The sequence below is a fragment of the Hirundo rustica genome, chromosome 25 (genome assembly GCF_015227805.2).
Source record: "Hirundo rustica isolate bHirRus1 chromosome 25, bHirRus1.pri.v3, whole genome shotgun sequence".
NCBI lineage: Eukaryota > Metazoa > Chordata > Aves > Passeriformes > Hirundinidae > Hirundo > Hirundo rustica.
This window is the reverse complement of record NC_053474.1, coordinates 309,078-327,391: the sequence shown is the minus strand read 5'-3', so window position 1 is coordinate 327,391 and position 18,314 is coordinate 309,078. Positions and strand designations below refer to the sequence as shown.

At 54.5% G+C, this 18,314-nt stretch overlaps 2 protein-coding genes across 3 annotated transcripts; both read right to left on the bottom strand.

Annotated features, from left to right (window-relative positions):
• Nucleotides 1-214: 214 nt before the first annotated feature.
• PITHD1 (PITH domain containing 1) lies at nt 215-2,433 on the bottom strand. Its single transcript, XM_040086407.2, has 6 exons — nt 2,207-2,433; nt 1,486-1,529; nt 1,298-1,375; nt 1,040-1,144; nt 565-673; nt 215-479 (listed from the first exon to the last, which is right to left on the bottom strand). Exons 1-6 carry the CDS (start codon nt 2,387-2,389, stop codon nt 378-380), a joined length of 621 nt encoding a protein of 206 aa, XP_039942341.1. The 5' UTR covers nt 2,390-2,433; the 3' UTR covers nt 215-377.
• Nucleotides 2,434-5,019: 2,586 nt separating this feature from the next.
• ELOA (elongin A) lies at nt 5,020-17,466 on the bottom strand. Of its 2 annotated transcripts, none has more exons than XM_040086406.2 (11): nt 17,323-17,466; nt 12,578-12,634; nt 11,841-11,959; nt 9,497-10,709; nt 8,584-8,698; nt 8,091-8,246; nt 7,629-7,726; nt 7,216-7,396; nt 6,687-6,798; nt 6,258-6,409; nt 5,020-5,749 (listed from the first exon to the last, which is right to left on the bottom strand). In XM_040086406.2, the coding sequence occupies exons 1-11, from the start codon at nt 17,392-17,394 to the stop codon at nt 5,688-5,690; spliced, it is 2,337 nt and encodes a 778-aa protein (XP_039942340.1). In that variant the 5' UTR covers nt 17,395-17,466; the 3' UTR covers nt 5,020-5,687. The 2 variants fall into 2 exon arrangements, with proteins under 2 accessions (XP_039942340.1, XP_058279562.1); XM_058423579.1 differs by having other exon boundaries at nt 8,091-8,243.
• Between the last annotated feature and the right edge of the window lie 848 nt (nt 17,467-18,314).

Below are 18,314 nucleotides of genomic sequence, written 5' to 3'. Positions count from 1 at the left end.
GGGGCGCCGGGCCGGCCATGGTGGGAGCGGGCACCGGGCGGGCACCGAGCGGGCCCGCGGGGTTATCGGCGGTACGGCACGGCCCGGCCCCGCCCTGCCCGCGCTGGCCGGGTTATGGGGACGGGCCCGGCCGCCGTCCCCGCCTCGGCACCGGTGCCACCCGCGGACACGGGAGGGCCGCGACTCAGGGACAGCGCACAGCTCTGCACCGCAACGTGTTTATTGTCAGGCACCGCCGGTACCGGCCCCGCACACGGCTCGGCGCTGCCCGCGGGCAGGGCCTCCACAGCGGCTCCGCCGCGTCTGTCCCACGGACACGGAGCTGCTCTGGCGCCTCGGGAGCCGCTGCTGCCCCAGGCAGGCTCGTGGCAGCCCCGTCAGGAGATGAGGTGACTCTGAGGGGTGATTTGTTCCAACTTGTGGTCGGCCGGATTCGCCGAGGCTTCGTAGTTGCAGATGGTGACCTCGTGGCGATGAGCCTGTGTGGAGATGGAGCGTTTTAAATCCAGGGAAAGCAGGATTCCAGCCCTTCCCACACTCTGGCTTTTCTCTGCTCTCACTCACCTCCGTCCACTCCCCTTTCAGGCCTATGTAAAAAATCTTTGTTGTCTCCGCTCCGAAGTTCTTTGGGAAGTGCATGGAGAGGTGGTAAACATTGGAGAAACGGGCAATTCTGAAAGAAAGCGCACCCTGAGACCGCAGCTGCTGCTCCACCACCGCCCCAGGCTCCCACAGCGCCTGCAGCTCCCCCAGATCCGAGTCAGCGAGGGCATGTCCCTCACACCTGCCAGTCTGCCATGAGCTGGGGACAGGACCCCAGGGTGATTCTGCACCCCAAGAACTGCTGGGGTGCCAACACATCCAGCCCCAGGCTCTGGGAAGGAGCTTTCAGAGGGCAGGACAGAGCTGGGGAGGCAGACGCTCCTGAGGGCAGCTCTGAGGCACTGCCCTGTGCTGAGCCTGCCCTCAGTCTGGAGGGCTGGCCAGAGCTCCTGTGCCAGGCTGGGGCAGCCCCCACGCCCCAGGCTCTGTCTCGTACTTGGTGGGATATTCCAGCTCTCCCAAGGGATCCCGGCTCAGGCTGAAGGTCTGCTCTGCTTCCTTGGCTGTGTCATCAAAGGACATGTGAGGAATGTTCCTGAACCTGGCAGGACAAGAAGGGCGTTATTAACAACAGGTCAGCTAATTGGATCCCATCCACTGACGCTGCCCAGATTCTTCTCAACAAAAATCTGGATTTCCTTTGTGTTCCCCCCAGCACGCAGCCCCTGGGGAAGGGGAGGCTGGTTTTACTCACAGCCTCATCTCGGCCGGGTGTGTCCCGTCGTCCTCGCCCATCACGATGACTCCTTTCAGCTTCACGCTGCCCGTGAACCTGCCGAGACACACCCACAGGGTCCTCACCTCTGTCCCCTCCGAGCCAGCCCCGGTGCCTCGCTGCCAGCAGCCAGGACAGTGCCAAAGGTGCTCGGGGACGGCACTCACGGGATGTTGAAGAGCAGCTCCTCGTCATCATCGCTTTCCACGAACTGGAGAGAGACGAGAGCAGGTCAGGGCCGGCCCGGGGGGTGCTGGGGGAGCACAGGGGACAGAGCGGGGAGCGTGGGGACAGCCGGAGGGATCACCCCAGTGGGGTTCACAGTACCTTGCTCACAGAATCCCAGAATATTTAGGATTGGAAGGGGCCTCTGGAGATGATCCAGAGGATGGAAGGGTCACCTGGAGCAGGTAACACAGGAATGTGTCCAGGTGGGTTTGGGATGTCCCCACAGAGGGAGACCCCAGCCCTTCCTCCCTGGGCAGCTGTTCCAGGGCTCTGCCACCCTCATGGAAAGTTCTTCCTCATGTTGAGGTGGAACTCGTTGTGGTTATTTTATGGCCATTGCTTATTGTACTGTCCCTGAACAGAGCCTGGCACTGTCCTCTGGCACCCCTTGGAGATAGTCTGTGGGTTGATGGGATCCCCTCTCAGCCTTCCCTTCTCCAGAATAACCAGGCCCAGCTCCCGCAGTCTCTCCTCGTCAGGGAGATGCTCCAGACCCCAAAATCATCTTTGTGGCCTCCTCCGGAGCGCCTCCAGCAGCTCCTTCACCTGTCCTGAGCCCAGGCCGGGACACCGCACCCCAGCTGTGCCTCCCTAGGAGCGAGTGGCGGGGCAGGATCCCTGCCCTGCTGCCCACCCTCCTCCCGCCGCTCCCGGCCGGACCTGAGAGCGATCCCTGCGCTCCTCCCAGGGGCGGAACACGGTGGCTCCGGAGCCCTCGCGGCGCTCGTTGAGGCACTGCAGGCGCTGCCGGTCGATGCGCAGGTACAGCCCCCAGGCCGCGCCGCGCTCCGCCGCCTCCTCCCCGCAGCAGCGGCACCGGCCGGGCCCGTGCCCGTGCGCCATGGCCGCGCCGGTACAGCCCAGCGCGCATGCGCGGCGGCCGGACACGCCCCGCTGTCACCTGGGCCACGCCCAGAGCGAGCACATGGCACGCCCCTGATGTGACGTCACATCGCATATTAATTAGACACGCCCATCCGCCCATGACCCTGCCCGCACAAACCGGTGATAGGTTCGTTATCTCATGACCACGCCCACGTGGGCGCGGCCTGGCGCTGCACGTGCTGGGCCCGCGAACGGCCCGCTGCTCTGGGGAGGGTCCGGGGGTACCGGGGAGGGTCCGGGGGTACCGGGGAGGGTCCGGGGGTACCGACGAGGTTCCCGGTGGGCCCGGCCCGCCCTGACCCCGCCCAGGAAAGTGCGAAGCTGCTGCTTTCCCGCGAAGGTACCGAGTGTATTATCCATGGGGATTGTTCCAAGCAGCGCCCGGGATACCGGGCGGGATAGCGGAGTGGGATACCGGAGCATCACCCTCCAAAGCGCCACGGAGTTTCCTAATGGTGCATTTCACATTCGCTGTTAGTGTCAGGAAAGAACGAGCAGCCACGATCCAGTGTTTGGCTTTTATTGAGACATGATTCTCCTCTTTTTCATATAACTTATCTAATTAAAATATTCATCTTAGTTACCACAAAAAAAAGGAACATAGAAAATTGTATATATACAGAGTTTGGGACCAAAATACAAATACGAGTCCAAGTCACTCCCCCTCCTCCCCGTCACTCATCCTACAGGGATGGGGTGGGAGGAGGGAAGAGGCAGCTCTGCTCCATCCTCCGGTGTGTGGTGGAGCACAGAACAACTGCACAAGTGTCACAGGAAGGAACACTTTGATCCCAGACTTTGCGTAGTGTGGCCCCGGGGAACTCCCCCAGCTCTGCTCCCAGCTGAGGGCCGGTGCCCACCTCTCCCCAGGCTGGATTTAGTGTCCAAGCAAAAGGAAGGGAAGGGCAAGGGATCGGCATCGCCCCCGTGAGAGCAGAGCCACGCCAGTGTCACCTCCTGAGTGCCACGAACAGAACACGACACAGCTGGCAAAGGCTGGAGCAAAGGCTGCTCTGAGGGAAAGAGCATCTCCCCGGAACAGCAGCGCTTGGGCCGCACCCACAGCTGAGTGTGCAGCTGTGATATCAATTAATTGGCAGCTTAGCAGTGCCCAGAGCCTTGGCTGAAAGCTCCATCGTGTCTGAACGTGACTGCTTCCCTCCCCTCTGCCCCTACCCCAAGTACAGAGGAGAAATAAACAGTAGCACAAGCGGTCAGCAGAAGAGAATATATTGTTATCTAATTAAAAATACAGCAAAATTAAATACAGCAAAAACACAGGAGAGTAAGGAGCCATTCCTTTACAGCACAACACACACTGAAATGCTGCACGGTAACATTAAAGCATCTGGGACTGTAACAAACTTACAGCACATGAGAGTCTGAGAACATTTTTCCAAGAATTTCAAACTAAACAAAGAACAGACCAAATAAAGAAGAGACAGGTGTTCAGAATGGTTTTAAAGAAAGACATTTCTTTTAAAGGAGGAGGAAAAAAGAAAAAGGAAAGAAACGAACAACCAAACAGAAACCAGAAGCAAAACAGGGATTTTTCTAGAGCCCTCCAGGGAGGACCCTTCACAGCAAGGTTTCCCCCGGTCAGTGCACACAGACAGCTCCACCGGTTTGGGATTTGGCAGCCACGGAAAGCCAGCAGCAGAGCTTCTCAGGAGCTGCCAACAACAACAGCATCCACTACTAGCATCTTTTCCACCCAGACAGCAAAGTCCTAGGGCAGCAAATATGGCTTGGAACAGGAGAATCCCTCCCCCCTCCGACCCAGTCGGACCCTGGAGCCCTCCCAGAGAGGCCTCGAGCTCTGGGGTCTCCCCAGCCCCATCCTGTGCTTGCACCACCCCTGGGGCTCCCTTTGGGGCAGACACAACACGAGCAGAGAGCTTCCCCAGACACACCCCACAAGCAGAAACCTCCCCAAGAGCACAGCACAGCTCCTGGCTGTGCCCAGCCCTGGCGAGCCCAGCTGCCATCCTCACACCCTCAGCAGGGCTCCGGCCTCTCCAGGAGCTCCAGGCACTCCCTGGCACTGCCAGCAGCCCCATCCAGCACCTTCTCCCTCCTGAGCTCCAGCTCCTCACACACCAGGTACAGGGGAGCCTTTGGAACTCCTGCTCTGAGGGGCACACACGGGTGACAACAGCCACATTCCGTTGCTCACTTCCCTCCAACCTCATTCAAGTGGTTTCAGGTTCAAAGACCAAAATCCTTGGATTTTTCCTAAGAGGGGACAGAGCAAAACGTACAGGGAAAAGAGAGGATTGAGGCACCAGCTTCCCAACTGGAAATAAGTCCTTTGCGATCCCACACAGAAAACAAGACAGAAATATTCCTTCTTCCCACTAAAAGAGGCAAACGATGCCTTCACTGGTATTTAAAAACTGTTTTCCATTGCAAAGTTCCCTATCTCCCTCCAGATAAAAAGTTAAAATCTGACTTGGAGAACAGTAAAACTTCTCCCAAATCCCTGGCAGTTTTATTCCCAGCAGCCAGCAGAAGACAACAGCAGCAGAGGAAATGTCCCCGAAGGCTCCACAAAAGCACCTGTACAGGATCTACAGCAACAGCACAGAGAGGGTCAAGAGCTCAGATTTTATTGACACACACGAGCAGGGAGCAGAGCCTCAGGGCTGGATGCACTTGCCAAAGGCCTGACAAGTGCCTGGGCCACTGGTCCTACCTGTCCCAGAGCCTCCAGGTGAGATTTTGGGCCCAGCAGGTACCAGATCTCAGGAAAGGCTCCTGTGACACCCAGTGTCCGCTCAGATGGGTTCCAGCTCGAGCCACCAAGGCTGACCCCAGGACTGTGTTGGGAGGGGAGAGACTACTGGGAGCAACATAAATAATACAGCAGGGTAGAGGGGCAAAATATTAATTAAAACCATTTCATAATTTATTAAGAGGTTAAATAGTAAATAAGTCTCTGGATCTTCCACTCTCAGCAGGTGCCAAGATTTCACATTTTCCTGTGTTGGGAGATTCTATACACCCTTCTTTCGGTGGATGACAAAGCCAGAAACAGAGTGTTGAGGACAGGGGGTAAAAGAAGAGGGCTTGACACTGAGAAAGGGACCAGAATAAAAGATAAAATACTGTGCCGTCATCTTGTGCAGATTGAAGCTTCTCCCAGCAGCTGCAGCCTCCAAAGAGTTCAAAGATAAGGAAGGGCTGTTTGGGTACCTTCTCCCCCTTCAGTGCCACTCCTCCCCAAGAGAGAAAGGCCCAGCTCAGCACTGCAAACTTATCTCCGAGAGAACCTGTTTTTGAAAGCTTTGATAGTCTTTGCCATCATTGGTGCAATTTCTGCAAAAAAGACAGAAAAAAAAAAGCCACCACTGAGTCAAACAAAAAAGCCCCCACAGGAATGCAAAAGTGATAGACAAAGAGCTGAGAGCAACTGAAAGCTGCAGCCCTGGCAGACACGAGTGTTTGAGCGGGGCCCATCAGAGTTTTCAGGTCTCAGACTGAGGAGAAGCTACTGCTCTCTGCACTGCACCAACACAGATCCCTGGTTAAACCCTCCCTGCTTCCTTCCCAAGGCAGCTGCACCCCAGTTCCAAACAGCTGGACAGACACAGGGCAGCAGCAGGGCAAAGGCAGAGGTTCTGCATCACTGGAGCCATCAGGACAGGCTGATGCAGTCAGCTCTGAGCAGCTGAATCAGATGTTTCCCTTTGCTGCTCCTCATGCAACAAGTCTGAACAGACTTCTTAGAAAGAGGAGAGGTATCAACATCAACGCTCCTGCACAGCCCCGAATTCTCCCACAGCAGAGGCACAGACCACAGGGGTGTCCTGCAGGGCGTACTTACTCTTCACAGGGGGTTTCCTGGGGTCGTAGGAGGAGAAGGTGCTACCTGAAGATGGGACCGAGTGGGCGCTGCTGGTGCTGGGCCCGTCGTAGGACTGCTCGTCACTCGCCCGAGCGTGGCTTTTGCTGGATGTGTACAGCACTGGTTTTATTCTGCAACAGAATGCACAGGACAGGCGTTTCCATAAAGGATTCACAGTGGTTTGAGGCAATTCTACAGACACAAGCCACGTTTGTAACAGCAGCAGGGCTGATACAACCTGGAACCAGTGGTGACCCGGATCTCCCTGCTTCCCAGCAGGAAACAGAGGATGACAGTTACAAGTTTCCCTGGAAAAGGAGCTCCCAGACATACAGTATCCCCTCCTGAGCCTCAGGGCGCAGCTGGCAGGAGGCCCCTGAGCAGCAAGTGCTACAGAGAAACACTCACTTGGTCTTCTCGGGCAGAAGAGGGCCTCCAGTTCCAAACTTCTCCTGTCTCCTCCGTACATCCCGAGGGGGCTTTGCTGCGGAGTTCACAAATGCCATCTTGGCCACTCTCCCTGCAAGAGGCCAGACAGAAACATCACTTACATCAACTGGCTATAAAGAAGGCTCCCCAGTGTCCTACTATTGACAGTTTATCCACCTCTTCCCAATCCATCCATTCCAAAGAAATAGCGACAGCCTCCTTCCTAGGGTCTGAACCTCTCGTGGTTCTGAGAAATCAGACTGATCAGCTCAGCAGTTCTCATTATGCTCACCCAAACCCCAGGAATGCTTCCCCCCACCCCGGTTCTCTTCCATGCCACATGGAACAGGAGCCTGCTCATCACTGCTGTAAAATAACAGGAGCTGCATCGACACCACCGTGGATGAAAGCAAGACACCACTAAAGCACGGAACAAAGGCAAGCACAGAGAGCTAAGCAGCTCCTAATCTGGACCGGTTTTAAGCCCAGCTGCCCTCCCTGCCCGCACCTTTGGGTTTGTTGGCGTGGGCAGAGCCGATGTTGCGTGCCAGCATGAGCAGGCGCTGCTCGCGCGCGTCGTGCAGCCGCAGGTACATCTCCCGCCACGACTCGAACTCCTCGGGCTTCTCGTTCTTGAAGTCTCGCAGGCAGTGGTTGTGCCACAGCTGATCCGTGTCCTCCACCAGCACCTGAAGCAAACCCACACAGAGCTGGGATCCCTCCTGACTCCTCCGGTCCCCCTTCCCTCGGCACCGGCTCCGTGTCGCTGGAATTCCAGCAGGGCCCGCGTGCAGCAAAGCCAGGAACTCAGCACTAGCAAAAGCCACCTCTCGCAATGAAGAAGCTTTGTTTGCTATTCTGCTCTTGCAGGTGAGGACAGCCCTGCACATCACATCCCTTCTCCCGGGCCAAGGCACTCACGTGGTTACATTCCTCGATGCGGTACAGCTGCTCCGGGGTGCACCTCTCCAACACCGGCTCCAGCACGGAGAAGGGGACACCACCCACTTCATAGATTGCTAGAGAGAAGCAAGAAGCACGGGGTATTCATTATCCTGCTCCTTCCTTGCCAAGGAAAGGGCTTGGCAGCTTGAAACACAGTGAAAAAACTGCAGTGGTGCACAACACCACGCAGGATGAGCGGGGAGAAAGGAACCTCAGGCACCAGTATCTCCAAGTTAAGAAATCTCTGTGCAAGCTCCATTTGCCACAATTTCCAGTGCTTTAGCACTGCTTGAAAACATTCTGGGTGCTGATCCCTGCAGCAGCTGGAGTTCCAGTGGGATTTATCCCACTGTAGCAAGGGGGAACTGCTGGGGTCTGCACCAACAAGTAGCCAAAATTTCAGTGCACAGCGAGTCTGAGGCAAGGAAAGGTACTTACAGTCGATGTTGTTACTGAGGACCCTGATACACTGCTGGTACAGGGACATCATCTTTGGGAGGTAGGCAGTTTTGGAGCCAGAGTACACCTGCATCTTGGAATTTAACCGTCGGCCTGTGAAACCCGCTTCGCTCTCCTCCACTGGCGAGGACACTGCTGCGGAGGGAAACGCTTGGAGTGAGGAGGGGACCGAGAAAAGAAAGAGCCTGTCCTGATAAATGGCACGGGAGGCACAAATTGGAGTCAGCCAGAAGTGACCCAAAGGGCAAAGTCTTCTCCAAGAGACCTGCAGAGCAAGTTCAGGAAGGGCAAGTGCAAAGCCCAAGCCCCAAAGAAGCGTCAGTGAAGGGTTCTCCTCATTTCTGATGGAGCACGCGGGAAGCAGATGCTTTTTTGTCTGACCCCAACAGAAAGGCTTCAACCCAGGCAGTGTCCACTCCTGCTCTCTCCCACAACCTGGCTCATTCCAAACGCATTTTCCTGCCCAACATACCTTTCCTTTTCGTCTGGGAGCAGGTGATGGACTCGATCGAGGGAAGAGGACGATAATTGGCCTGGATGGGGGGCAGGGGGATGTCTGGTAACGTCGGCACCACATCTAAAATTATCTGGAAGGAGAGGATGCACATGGAGTAAGCCAGGAATACAGCAGAATGTGACATTCCACCAGTGCACAAACAGCACTGGACTGTGCAGTTTTTTTGCATATTTTGAATAAAACCACTCAATGCTGCTCAGTTTGCACCAGGAACAACCTCAGGGGCTGGCTGCCAATAGGAAGACGCTGAAATTCGGGATCTGAATCATTCAGCACCTTCCAGAAAGAGGCATCCATGGTTTTAACCTACTCAGGACAAGCAGAAGCATTTTCTTGATCTCAAACACTCATTTACCAGTTCTGCCTCTTCTCCTCTTCCTGCAAAAAGCTTTGCACTGGTGGAGAAGGGAACCTCAGCAACTGGGGGAAACTGAAAACTTCGATATGGAGTTTTATGAAGCACTTATTAGAAGGAATGGCAAAGCAGGATTTAAAATGCTGTTAAACCTTATAAAAACCACTTTGTGAAGAGTCAAATGTTTCAAAGTTGAGTAAAAAGGTGAAACAGTCAAGATTTTACATTTTAGCCCCTATTTATACACCAAACCCTGGCAGCCATGTGACAAAGGATCTGTACAGAAATACTGCTCATTTTCCAGGCTTTCACAAAAGAAGGTTTGTCTTCTGGAGTGAGCTGCCTTGTGCCACCAGTTCCCCCATTTCTAGACACTAAAAAAGGTCCATTTTAGAGAAGCACAAATACTCGAGAGGGGAGACATGGGAACCTCGTTAGCAGGAGATGCACTGCAAACTGGGCTGGATTCTAAGCTCACATCCACAGACACTCTGCTTTCTTACCAAACCTTACCCTCTTTGGTTTAGGAGGCTCTGGGGGTTTCTTCTCTGCCTTTTTCTCACTTGTTCTCTTGTGGCTTGGACTTTTCTGACTGGAGCTCGAGCTGTTGGTACTGGCTTTGGATCCGTTCTGTTTGCTGTGCCCTCGGTCTTTGTCCCCAGCTGACACAGCCGAGGATTTGACCACTTTCTTTTTCTTTTTCTGGGGCTGGTCATAGCTGAGATATGACTCAAACGACATTGTAGGCTGTTCAAACTCATCCTCTGCTTCCCCCTCCCCAGAATTTGAGGAAAAGCCCACTGATTTTTTGTCCACATCGGAGATTTTGCGCTTTCCCTCCGAAGACTTTAAACTCCCAGAACCCCCCTTTTCCTTGATCCTACTGCCTGAGTCACTCTCAGCTTTCCGTTTCTCCGAGTTAGAGCTCTCCAGGCTCTGCTTGGACTTTTCCAACTTGCTCTTCTCAGAGTCCCGATGCTTTTGTTTCTTGACGTGGTTGTCCAAAGACTCCTCTGAGAGCGGCAGCGAGTGCAACTTCTCCTTCCTGGAGATGCTGCTCTCCCGACTCTTCTCCTTTTTGCTGCCCTCTGACGTCCTCTGCTTCTCCTTGCTGGCCGCTGCCACGGGGGATTCTCGGAGCTGCTCTTTCAAAGAGGCCTTGTGCAACCTCTCCGGGCTGAAGGCAGAGCTCCTGTCATCCCCTCTGCCATCGAGTCGCTGCTTCTTGTGCGAGGACTTGTGCTCTTTGCTCCGACTCGCGTTCCCTTTGCCGCAGAAATCGCCGGAGCTGCGCTCCCGGCCCGCCCCGACCTTCTCCTGCAAGCTGTGGCCTTTAGTGGCTTTCCGATGGAACAGTGCTGGCTCTTCCTGCTCCTCAGAGGCGTAAGGGTCTGTGTCCACATCCTGAGGGCTCTCACTGGGCTCAGGTGACACCGCTTGGCCACAGTCCGAGTACTCCTGGTCTGAAGACAGCACTGGGGAGGATCTGCCCCAACCCTTCCCCTGGTGGCTGCTATAGCTGAAAGTCTCATGGGCTCTCTCGGGCCTAGGATACCTTTTGGACTTCTTTTCCCTATGATCTGGGCTATAGGACTGGCTGCAAGAAGGCTGGAAGGGCTCTGAGTAATCCTGATCAGCCTCCTCATCCTCTCGGAGGGAGGATTCCTGATGCCTTTTGCTCGAGCTGCTCCTCTCATAGTCACGGTCTTCAGAGTCCAGGTTATTTCTGAAGGGAGAAGAAACCAAAAAGAGTTAGATTAATACTGCCCAGCTGTGGGCCTGACATTTCTAAGTCTGAAGGGATTTTAGCCTGCTAGCAGTGCTAACTGCTTCCCAAGGGACAAGTTCTCGCAAAAGCCTCTTCTCAAAACAATCTTGGCAAACAACTCTTCTTTCCCAAAACAATCCTTCTCCAGGTGGTGTTTTGCTGTTTCCCTGGTTTCACCAATGGGATTAGAGAGGTGTCGTTCCCAGTCACCAATACTGTTGGGTCTGTATCAGAACACCTTATAAAAGGTGGTAAGAATTAGACAATAAAGCCTTCTGTACTCTTTGCCTTCTGAAATATTTGGAGTCTTTTATCTTTCTTTCGTGTCCTACAACGACACCCAACATGAATGAAAAGAGCCACTTCCTGGACTGGAACACCTCTCACAGAAGACCAAGGCTGTATTTGGTAGCTTTGTGGCAAAAATCCCACTAAATCTCTAAGGAACAGCAACAATCAGGGATTTAAAAACTGCATTTCCAGTGCAAGAATTGATGAAGCACTTTTATTAGGACTAGAACTTTCTCCATGCCTACACAGCCCTGGCTGTGTGATGCTGTGGGAAGTGTTCCCCAGTTCAATACATGGGAATACCACTCCTTTAAATTCCCATTAATATCTGTGCCTTTATCACTCCAATCTATTTGATCTCTGCTGGGTTCAGCATAGCTTTGTTACTGCCACATGCCTGCTAGCAATAACTTCCAGTTTCCATAGGATTCTGGCACATAAAAGCATTCTTTCAAATTACTTGGGCCTAGAACTTCCTGTCTTCAGAATCAAAACGGGAAGCAAGCAGATTGCATCTTTTGCTTTATTAAGGGCATTTTTTTTTTGGCATCTCCTGTTAATCTCTTAATCAAACTGCAAATTCTTGAAAGTTGGCCCCAATTTCCACATGAAACTGCAGCTGTCATCATCCCAACACTCCAGAGCCAGCAAAGGCAGGAAGTTTCTGCCAAAACAAGGCAAAACCCCCAGGCAGAGTTCACATATTGGTTTTACAAGTTTTTCCAGAGCCTTGGCCAGAGAGGTTTGAAAAATCCACTGAAAAAACATTCCCAGAGCTCATCCATGGGGCTCACTCACCGCTCTGCCTCCTGGGCCACAGGCACCAGCTTCTTCCACCTGGCCACGAGGTCCTTGGCAAAGTCTCCCACGAGCTCGTGTTTCCTCAAGCTGTTCACAGTCTTCCCAACTCCTGTCTCCTTCAGGAGAGAGCCATGAATCCATCTTAGCAAAACAGCAATTCTCAGCCCTGCTGAACTCCCTGAAGAGTCAATGAAATCATCATACTCCCTACTGCTGCGAGGGAGAAAGTTCCCTGGTCTAACAGCAAAGACATCACTTTTATCATGTTTTCAGCTGCTTTATATCACTCACTACACGTAAATCAAAGTGTTAATTCTACCTTAGTCAAAGACTAATTATTTGTATTAATAACCCAAGTGAGTTTTTACCATGAGAGCTGGCAAGTCTGAAGACAGAAGCCATGAAAAAGTGTAAGGATTAGCACTTCCTCATTTCCTGCTGATTTGTTATTGCTGGGATCTGCTCCAGCTCTCATATCCCAGTCAGGTGTTGAGCTTTTGGAAGAACCAAGCGTGACAAACTGTCCTCCATGGCTTCCCACCTGCCTTGGCACGCTCCTTGCCCGTGCCTAGCGCTTCCAGAGCCTCATCCCCATCACGCCCATGTCACTGGGCTCTAGCAGGTGGCAGAGACAACACAGCCTGCTCCAGGGAAAGCAGCACTCCCATGGGAAACAGCTCTCCCTGGGACTCGACAGACACGATGAAAAGCCCCAGAGATCTCACAGCTCTTACCACGAGAATGTCAACTGTGATGGGCAACTCCGACAGCCTCTTCAGACTCTTCAGCAGCTGTGGAGACAAGAGGAGAAGTGTTCAGACTTGTCACACAGAACCACGGACTAGGGAGGAAGAAACTGCTGCACTGCCTGAGAGCTCACTAGGAAGTTACAACTGGCTGACAAGCTGCTGTCTCGCTCCAAAAAAGCTCCTGAGGAGCTGAACACGAGGGCCAACTGCAAAAAAATCTTGTCTCTGCCCACAAGAACCCACCTGAAAGTCTTGTAACACGCTCAAATGTTAACCTTTGCTTCACAGGGGCCTGCAACTTAAATCTGCCTTAAAGCACTGGGAACAGAAACATGCAGCAAGAGGAAGAGAGGACTTGGAAGCCTGTGACTCTCAGAAGGTGGTGGTGGAATCACACCCCTTGGCAAGAGGGGTGGGAACAAGCCAAAACAAAAAGGGGAAGGAAGATTTCTAGATGCTCTTAAAGACCTAAGAGGGGAACTTGTGTCTCCAGCACCGACAAGCTCTCTTCAGTCAGGTGCTAAAACAGCACCTGATCCCTTCCAAATTCCCTCCCTCCTGCTCCATTCTTTTCCCTTCACCAAACACCAGGAAAGTGTTTTTTCCTCCACACAGCCCAAGCAAGGCTCTGCCAGCACCTTCAGGTGCTCCATGGGACAGGGTGGGACAAGGAGCCCTCTCCAACAAGAGCTGGAGGAGTCTGGCAAGAAGAAACAGCCTCAAGCTGCACCAGGGAAGGTTCAGGTTGGACACCAGGAGAAATTTCTTCAGGAAAGGGTGGCCAGGCATGGGAATGGACTGCCCAGGGAAGAGGTGGAGTCACCATCTCTGGAGGTGCTGGGGGATTGACCAGACGTGGGGCTCTGGGCTGGCTGGCGAGGCGGGGATCGGTCACAGGCTGGACTCCATGATCCTGGAGGTCTTTTCCAACCTTAATGGTTGTGGGATTCCAAAGGAAGGGGATGTTCCTGTACCTCTGGCACCCAGGTGGTTTGGGACATGGCCTCACCACGATGTCTGTTGGCTCTGTAGCTACAGCACATGGTAGAACACGTCTGACAGCGCCGTTGCCCCTCACATCATTTCCCACAGCTCAGCTATAGCCACAGTCCAGCCTCATCAGCATTCCCATTATTATAGCCCCTATAGAGCCCGGGCTGTGCTCAGCACTCCTATGCTATATGCCATACAAAGGGCTGCCCCTGATCCAGATCTTCTCTTTAAAGCACTGTGCTCGTGCTCAAATCAGCACTGTCAGCCTGAGCTGACACCCAACCAGCCCCAGGGCCGCCGTGCAAGGCTCACACAGGTTTGCAGGTTTCCTTCCTGTGGAGGGAAGCAAGTTCCTGTAACCTATTTGAGGAGCGCTCTTGCTTTCAGAGAGGAAACACTCCTCGACACCCTGAGTTAAGCAAAACCGCAGCTTCTGCTCACTAGAAACCACTCCTTTATATTTAGGACCGAATGACTGTGACGGGAGGTTTCGGTTTTCTTGGTTTAGAAGAGTGAAACCCTGATACCAAGAGCGGCTACTGCTGCCTTGCCAGCACAGCTGCTCAACAAGTGCACTGGCAACTGAAGCCACCAAACCAAAGGCAGCAGAGACAGAGCCCAACTCTGCTGCCTCTCCTCGGCCTGCCTGCCACGCTTCAGGGGCCAGGATCCCCCTGGGAAGGCCAAAATCCTTCTGGAATTGGCAGTAAAGGAGTTTGGACTTGTGTGCACAGAGGGGACAGGAAGGGAAAGAGGGATGGATTTTTGTGCTAGACAGAAAAAGAGTAAAGCAGGACAATATTAAAGCAACAGCATCTCTGTGAGCCAATTAAATTCCAAGAAAGGTTTTTTCAGAGCTTACAAAATCCCACTGTGAGAGTCAGAACCAAAGAAGAACTCATTCTGGTATCCCTAAATCCTCCCAAACATCTTCTAGCTACACCCCATGGTAGCATCTCCCACAGTTCTGTTTGCTCTTTAGTTATTTGTTGCCTTCAGGGCTGAATTCCAGGAAGAGAAGTGCTGCTCTCAATGGGAATGCTGTTCTTAGTGTGGCTGGAGACCAGGGGAGCCTCACACTCGATCCAGAACACGTTTCACGAGGAGCTGAGCTATTCCACAGCCACTACAGCCTGCTCCTCTGTGGAACACAGCTCCTTGCGCCAGGGATGCACCAAGTGAGACAGCTTTGATGCAGTGAGGCTCAAAAACTCGTACCAAACTTTATTTCCTTTGGAGGCTGGTGGAGTTCATCCCTCTGAGGCTTAAAGGGACATCAGGAAGAATTTTGGACAACGGGAGGAATTTCTTCACAGAAAGGTGGTCAGGCATTGGAAGGAGGTGATGGAGTCCCCAGCCCTGGACTTGTTCAAGAAGGACTCGATCCTGGAGGTCTTTTCCAAACCATAACAACCCTGGGATTCTAAATCTGGCAGCTCATCTTCGAAATAACCAAGATCATACAAATCCTGCGAGGAAAAGGTGACCAGCTGGGAGATAGAAATCACCAGGCTCATGTCTTGTGAGGCACACACGACACAGCTCCTCTAAAATGCCCCAGCACAGGGCAGGGCTCCAGTCAATCAGGACACAGCCCATAAAACCTTCCCCAAGGTCCAGCTCCAATCAAGTTCTGCTGAACACGGGTGGATTGTTTTCTTTGTCTGAAGGGAGGCAGCCAGACCGTTACGACACTGAAAACACACGCTAATATCAAATTGCTCCAGCACAGCCCAGCTGCTTCGCCTCCGTGAAGATGCTCATGTTTTCCTTCTCCTCCTTCTTCCCATAGCCCTGGAGCAGAGCTTGTACCTCCTCTGCTGGAAAAAAAGGGCTTTTTCCAAACCATGACAGCACTGTCCAAGATTTCACTTGCACTGTTCCGTGCCAGCAGCCCAAATTTCACCCAAAACCAGAAATAACAACACTTTACACCTTTCAGCAAGCTAGTGAGTGGTACACGATGCTGGGCAAATATTATTCTTTCACATTCTTGATAAAATATTTTGAAAGGACCAGGCAAAAAAAGTGAGGACTGGAAATGATGTTAAGGGTGGGTAGCACCCAGGGGTGCTGTGGGTTTGTCCTGCTGATGGGGTAAAATTTCTTCAACAGGAAGGTCCTCCCAAGACCTAGCAAGACAATGCGATGGCAACTACACTCAGGCTTTAAACCACTAATACTTCCGAGGAAACAGCTGGAAAAGTATCGGAAATAAAGAATATAGGTCACAGGACCTTTCTGCTGGAGAAGAAAAGAGGTTTTCAAATCATTACCCTGCTTTACCTCCTCTGCCTGCCCTTGCCGAACCGCCCAGGAACAACAGAGCAAGAAACGACTTTGCACCGTGAGGTCACTGGAGAAAGAGTCGGGCTGCGCAAACACTGCCCCGAGAATTGCTCCAGAAACACAGCAGCAGTTCCTGCCCCGAGCTCACACAAGGGTCAGGGCACAGCAGCACTAATTCTCTGTGCACGCCGCACTCAGACAATATTGGAACTCTTGCCCATGGTCTCAGCACCACGAAGCTCAGGGCCCCTGGAATTGACTCCTTGGCAGTCCCTCAGCTCCATTTGGGGCTCCACCGCATGAACGCTGCTCTGGGCCTGGCTGAGAGGGTGAGAAGAGTAACCAGATCCCATTGCATCACCCTCAGCCAGGCTGGAGCTCCTACCGGGGCTCCCATTTCAAAGGGTCAGCACTCCAGCATCCTCTCCTCTTCCTGGGGGGTGGGAGATCTCGGGAAGCGAGTTCTGCAGGTGTTTGTCTCGGTGAAACGGAGTCAGCCCAGCACGGAGCAGCTGCACAGCCCTGCCTGCCTCCTCTTTCACCTGAATTACACAAAACGTGAACCCAACACGTGGGAGTACTCTCAACAGATGCTCCCCCTTCAAACAAGAGAACGGAGTAACGGCATGCCCAAGTTCAACCATAATTCCAAATTTCACGAGAAAAACCGTCTCTGAACGCTGGTTCCCAGCAGGACAGCCGCTGTCACCAGCCGAATGTCACCGAGCACAGCGAGCCCAAGGCAGGTCGGGGCAGCGCAGCAGCTGCTGCGGGCAGAACATTTTGGCAGCGGGCACATTCCCTCGTGGAGAGGGGCAAGAAGAGCCCAGCAAGTGCCCCAAGGCCAGAGGGAGCGGAGGCGACAGGAGCCAGCTGCGGACCGGGAGCCGTGTCCCCCCGGCCCCGCGGCGGTGCCTCCGTGCGTGGGCTCACACGGCACCGCCGCCGAACACGTCACCAGGGCGAGACTCTTCCGGCGAGTTCTCCGCTGCCCGTCTGCCCAGCCGGGCCCCGGCCCCGCCGAGGGGGACCCGAAAGGGACCCCGAAAGAGACCGCTGCCCGCCACCGCCCAAGGGAGACCACAAAAGGGCCCCCTGTCCCCCACTGCCACGGGCGAACCCCTGGCGGGAGCCCTGCCTGCCACTGTCGCGGCAGGAGCTGCCACGGGACCCCTGCCACCACCCTACAAAGGGACCCCCCGAGCACTGCCACGCGGGGACCCCGCAAAGGACACCCGCCCGCCGCAACGGGACCCCCAGGGCCCGGGCAGCCGGGAACAAGGCCCGGGCAGCCCGCACGTCTCACCCCACGCACCGCGGCCCCGGCCGGGCACGGAGCTCCGCGCAGGGGAAGCCCCGGCCGAGGGAGGCCCTGCCCCGCGCCCCGCGCACTCCCGACCCCCGTCCCCACCGCTGGGGCCCCGGCGGGCTGAGGCAGCCCCCATCACCTTCTTGGGCTCGGCGCTGCCCGCCAGCCGCGCCTGGAGCCGGCCCACAACTTCCAGCACCGACTCCGCCATTTTTACTGCTGGAGAGCCGGCGGCGGCGGAAGCGGCTTCAGCGGCCGCCGGGCCCGCGGCGTTGGCCCGCCGCCGCCGCCATCTTGGCTGCGGGCAGGAAGCGGAAGCGGCGCGAGCGGCCTCGGCCATGGCGGGTGCGGGCAGGGGGCGGCGCCATGTTGTGGGCTGGCAGCGGCGCTGGGCGGCGCCATCTTGAGTGCTGGCAGGGCCGCGCTGAGGGGAGCGCGGCCGCCGCTGATCGGCGGAGTTATTTCTTGCTCCGCCCGCACGATGGGCTGTCACAGAATTCCAGAGGAGTTGCGGTTAGAAAGGACCTCTAGATCGTCCCGTTCAATCTCCTGTCAGGGCTGGGCCACCTGACAGGAACACGTCCAGGTGGGTTTGAGATGTCCCCACAGAGCCCCAGCCCTCCCTGTGCAGCCGTTCCAGGGCTCTGCCGGCCTCATGGAAAGTTCTTTCTCATGTTGAGGTGGAACTCGTGGTTTAGTTTATGGCCGTTGCTCCTCATTCTGTCACTGTCACCACCTCAGACAGCCCGTGGGGATTTTTTGTGTGGATTGATGGGATCCCCTCTCAGTTTTCCCTTCTCCAGACTGACCCAGCACAGCTCCCAGTTTCTCTTCATCAGGGAGATGTTCCAGTCCTTTAATCATCTTTCTTCCGTCTTTTAGACCCACTCCAGCAACTGCTTGGCTTTCTTGACCTGAGGAGCCTGGAACTGGACACATTTTCTTCCTGAGGCAATGTCACTCCAGACCTGTTCCTGTTGCCTCACAACGGCTGCTTCTCTTTGGGATTGCTGGCAGCGAGGACGTTCTTGCAGTGCTGTACCTCAGCTGAGTCCGGACCTGAGTCCAGCCCATTCCAGGTGAGAGTCTGGACCTGAGTCCAGCCCTTTCTGTGTCCTTGGGGCTGGGGGA

Excerpts from the sequence above, each read along its gene's own strand:
- ELOA (XM_040086406.2), bottom strand. The coding sequence starts at position 17,394 with ATGGCGGAGTCGGTGCTGGAAGTTGTGGGCCGGCTCCAGGCGCGGCTG. Across the intron at positions 12,635-17,322 it reads GCAGCGCCGAGCCCAAGAAG|CTGCTGAAGAGTCTGAAGAG; the intron begins GTGATGGGGGCT and ends TTGTCTCCACAG. Across the intron at positions 10,710-11,840 it reads GTGGCCCAGGAGGCAGAGCG|AAATAACCTGGACTCTGAAG; the intron begins GTGAGTGAGCCC and ends TTCTCCCTTCAG.
- PITHD1 (XM_040086407.2), bottom strand. The coding sequence starts at position 2,389 with ATGGCGCACGGGCACGGGCCCGGCCGGTGCCGCTGCTGCGGGGAGGAG. Across the intron at positions 1,376-1,485 it reads GAGCTGCTCTTCAACATCCC|GTTCACGGGCAGCGTGAAGC; the intron begins GTGAGTGCCGTC and ends GTGTCTCGGCAG. Across the intron at positions 674-1,039 it reads GAGCTGGAATATCCCACCAA|AATTGCCCGTTTCTCCAATG; the intron begins GTACGAGACAGA and ends GCTTTCTTTCAG.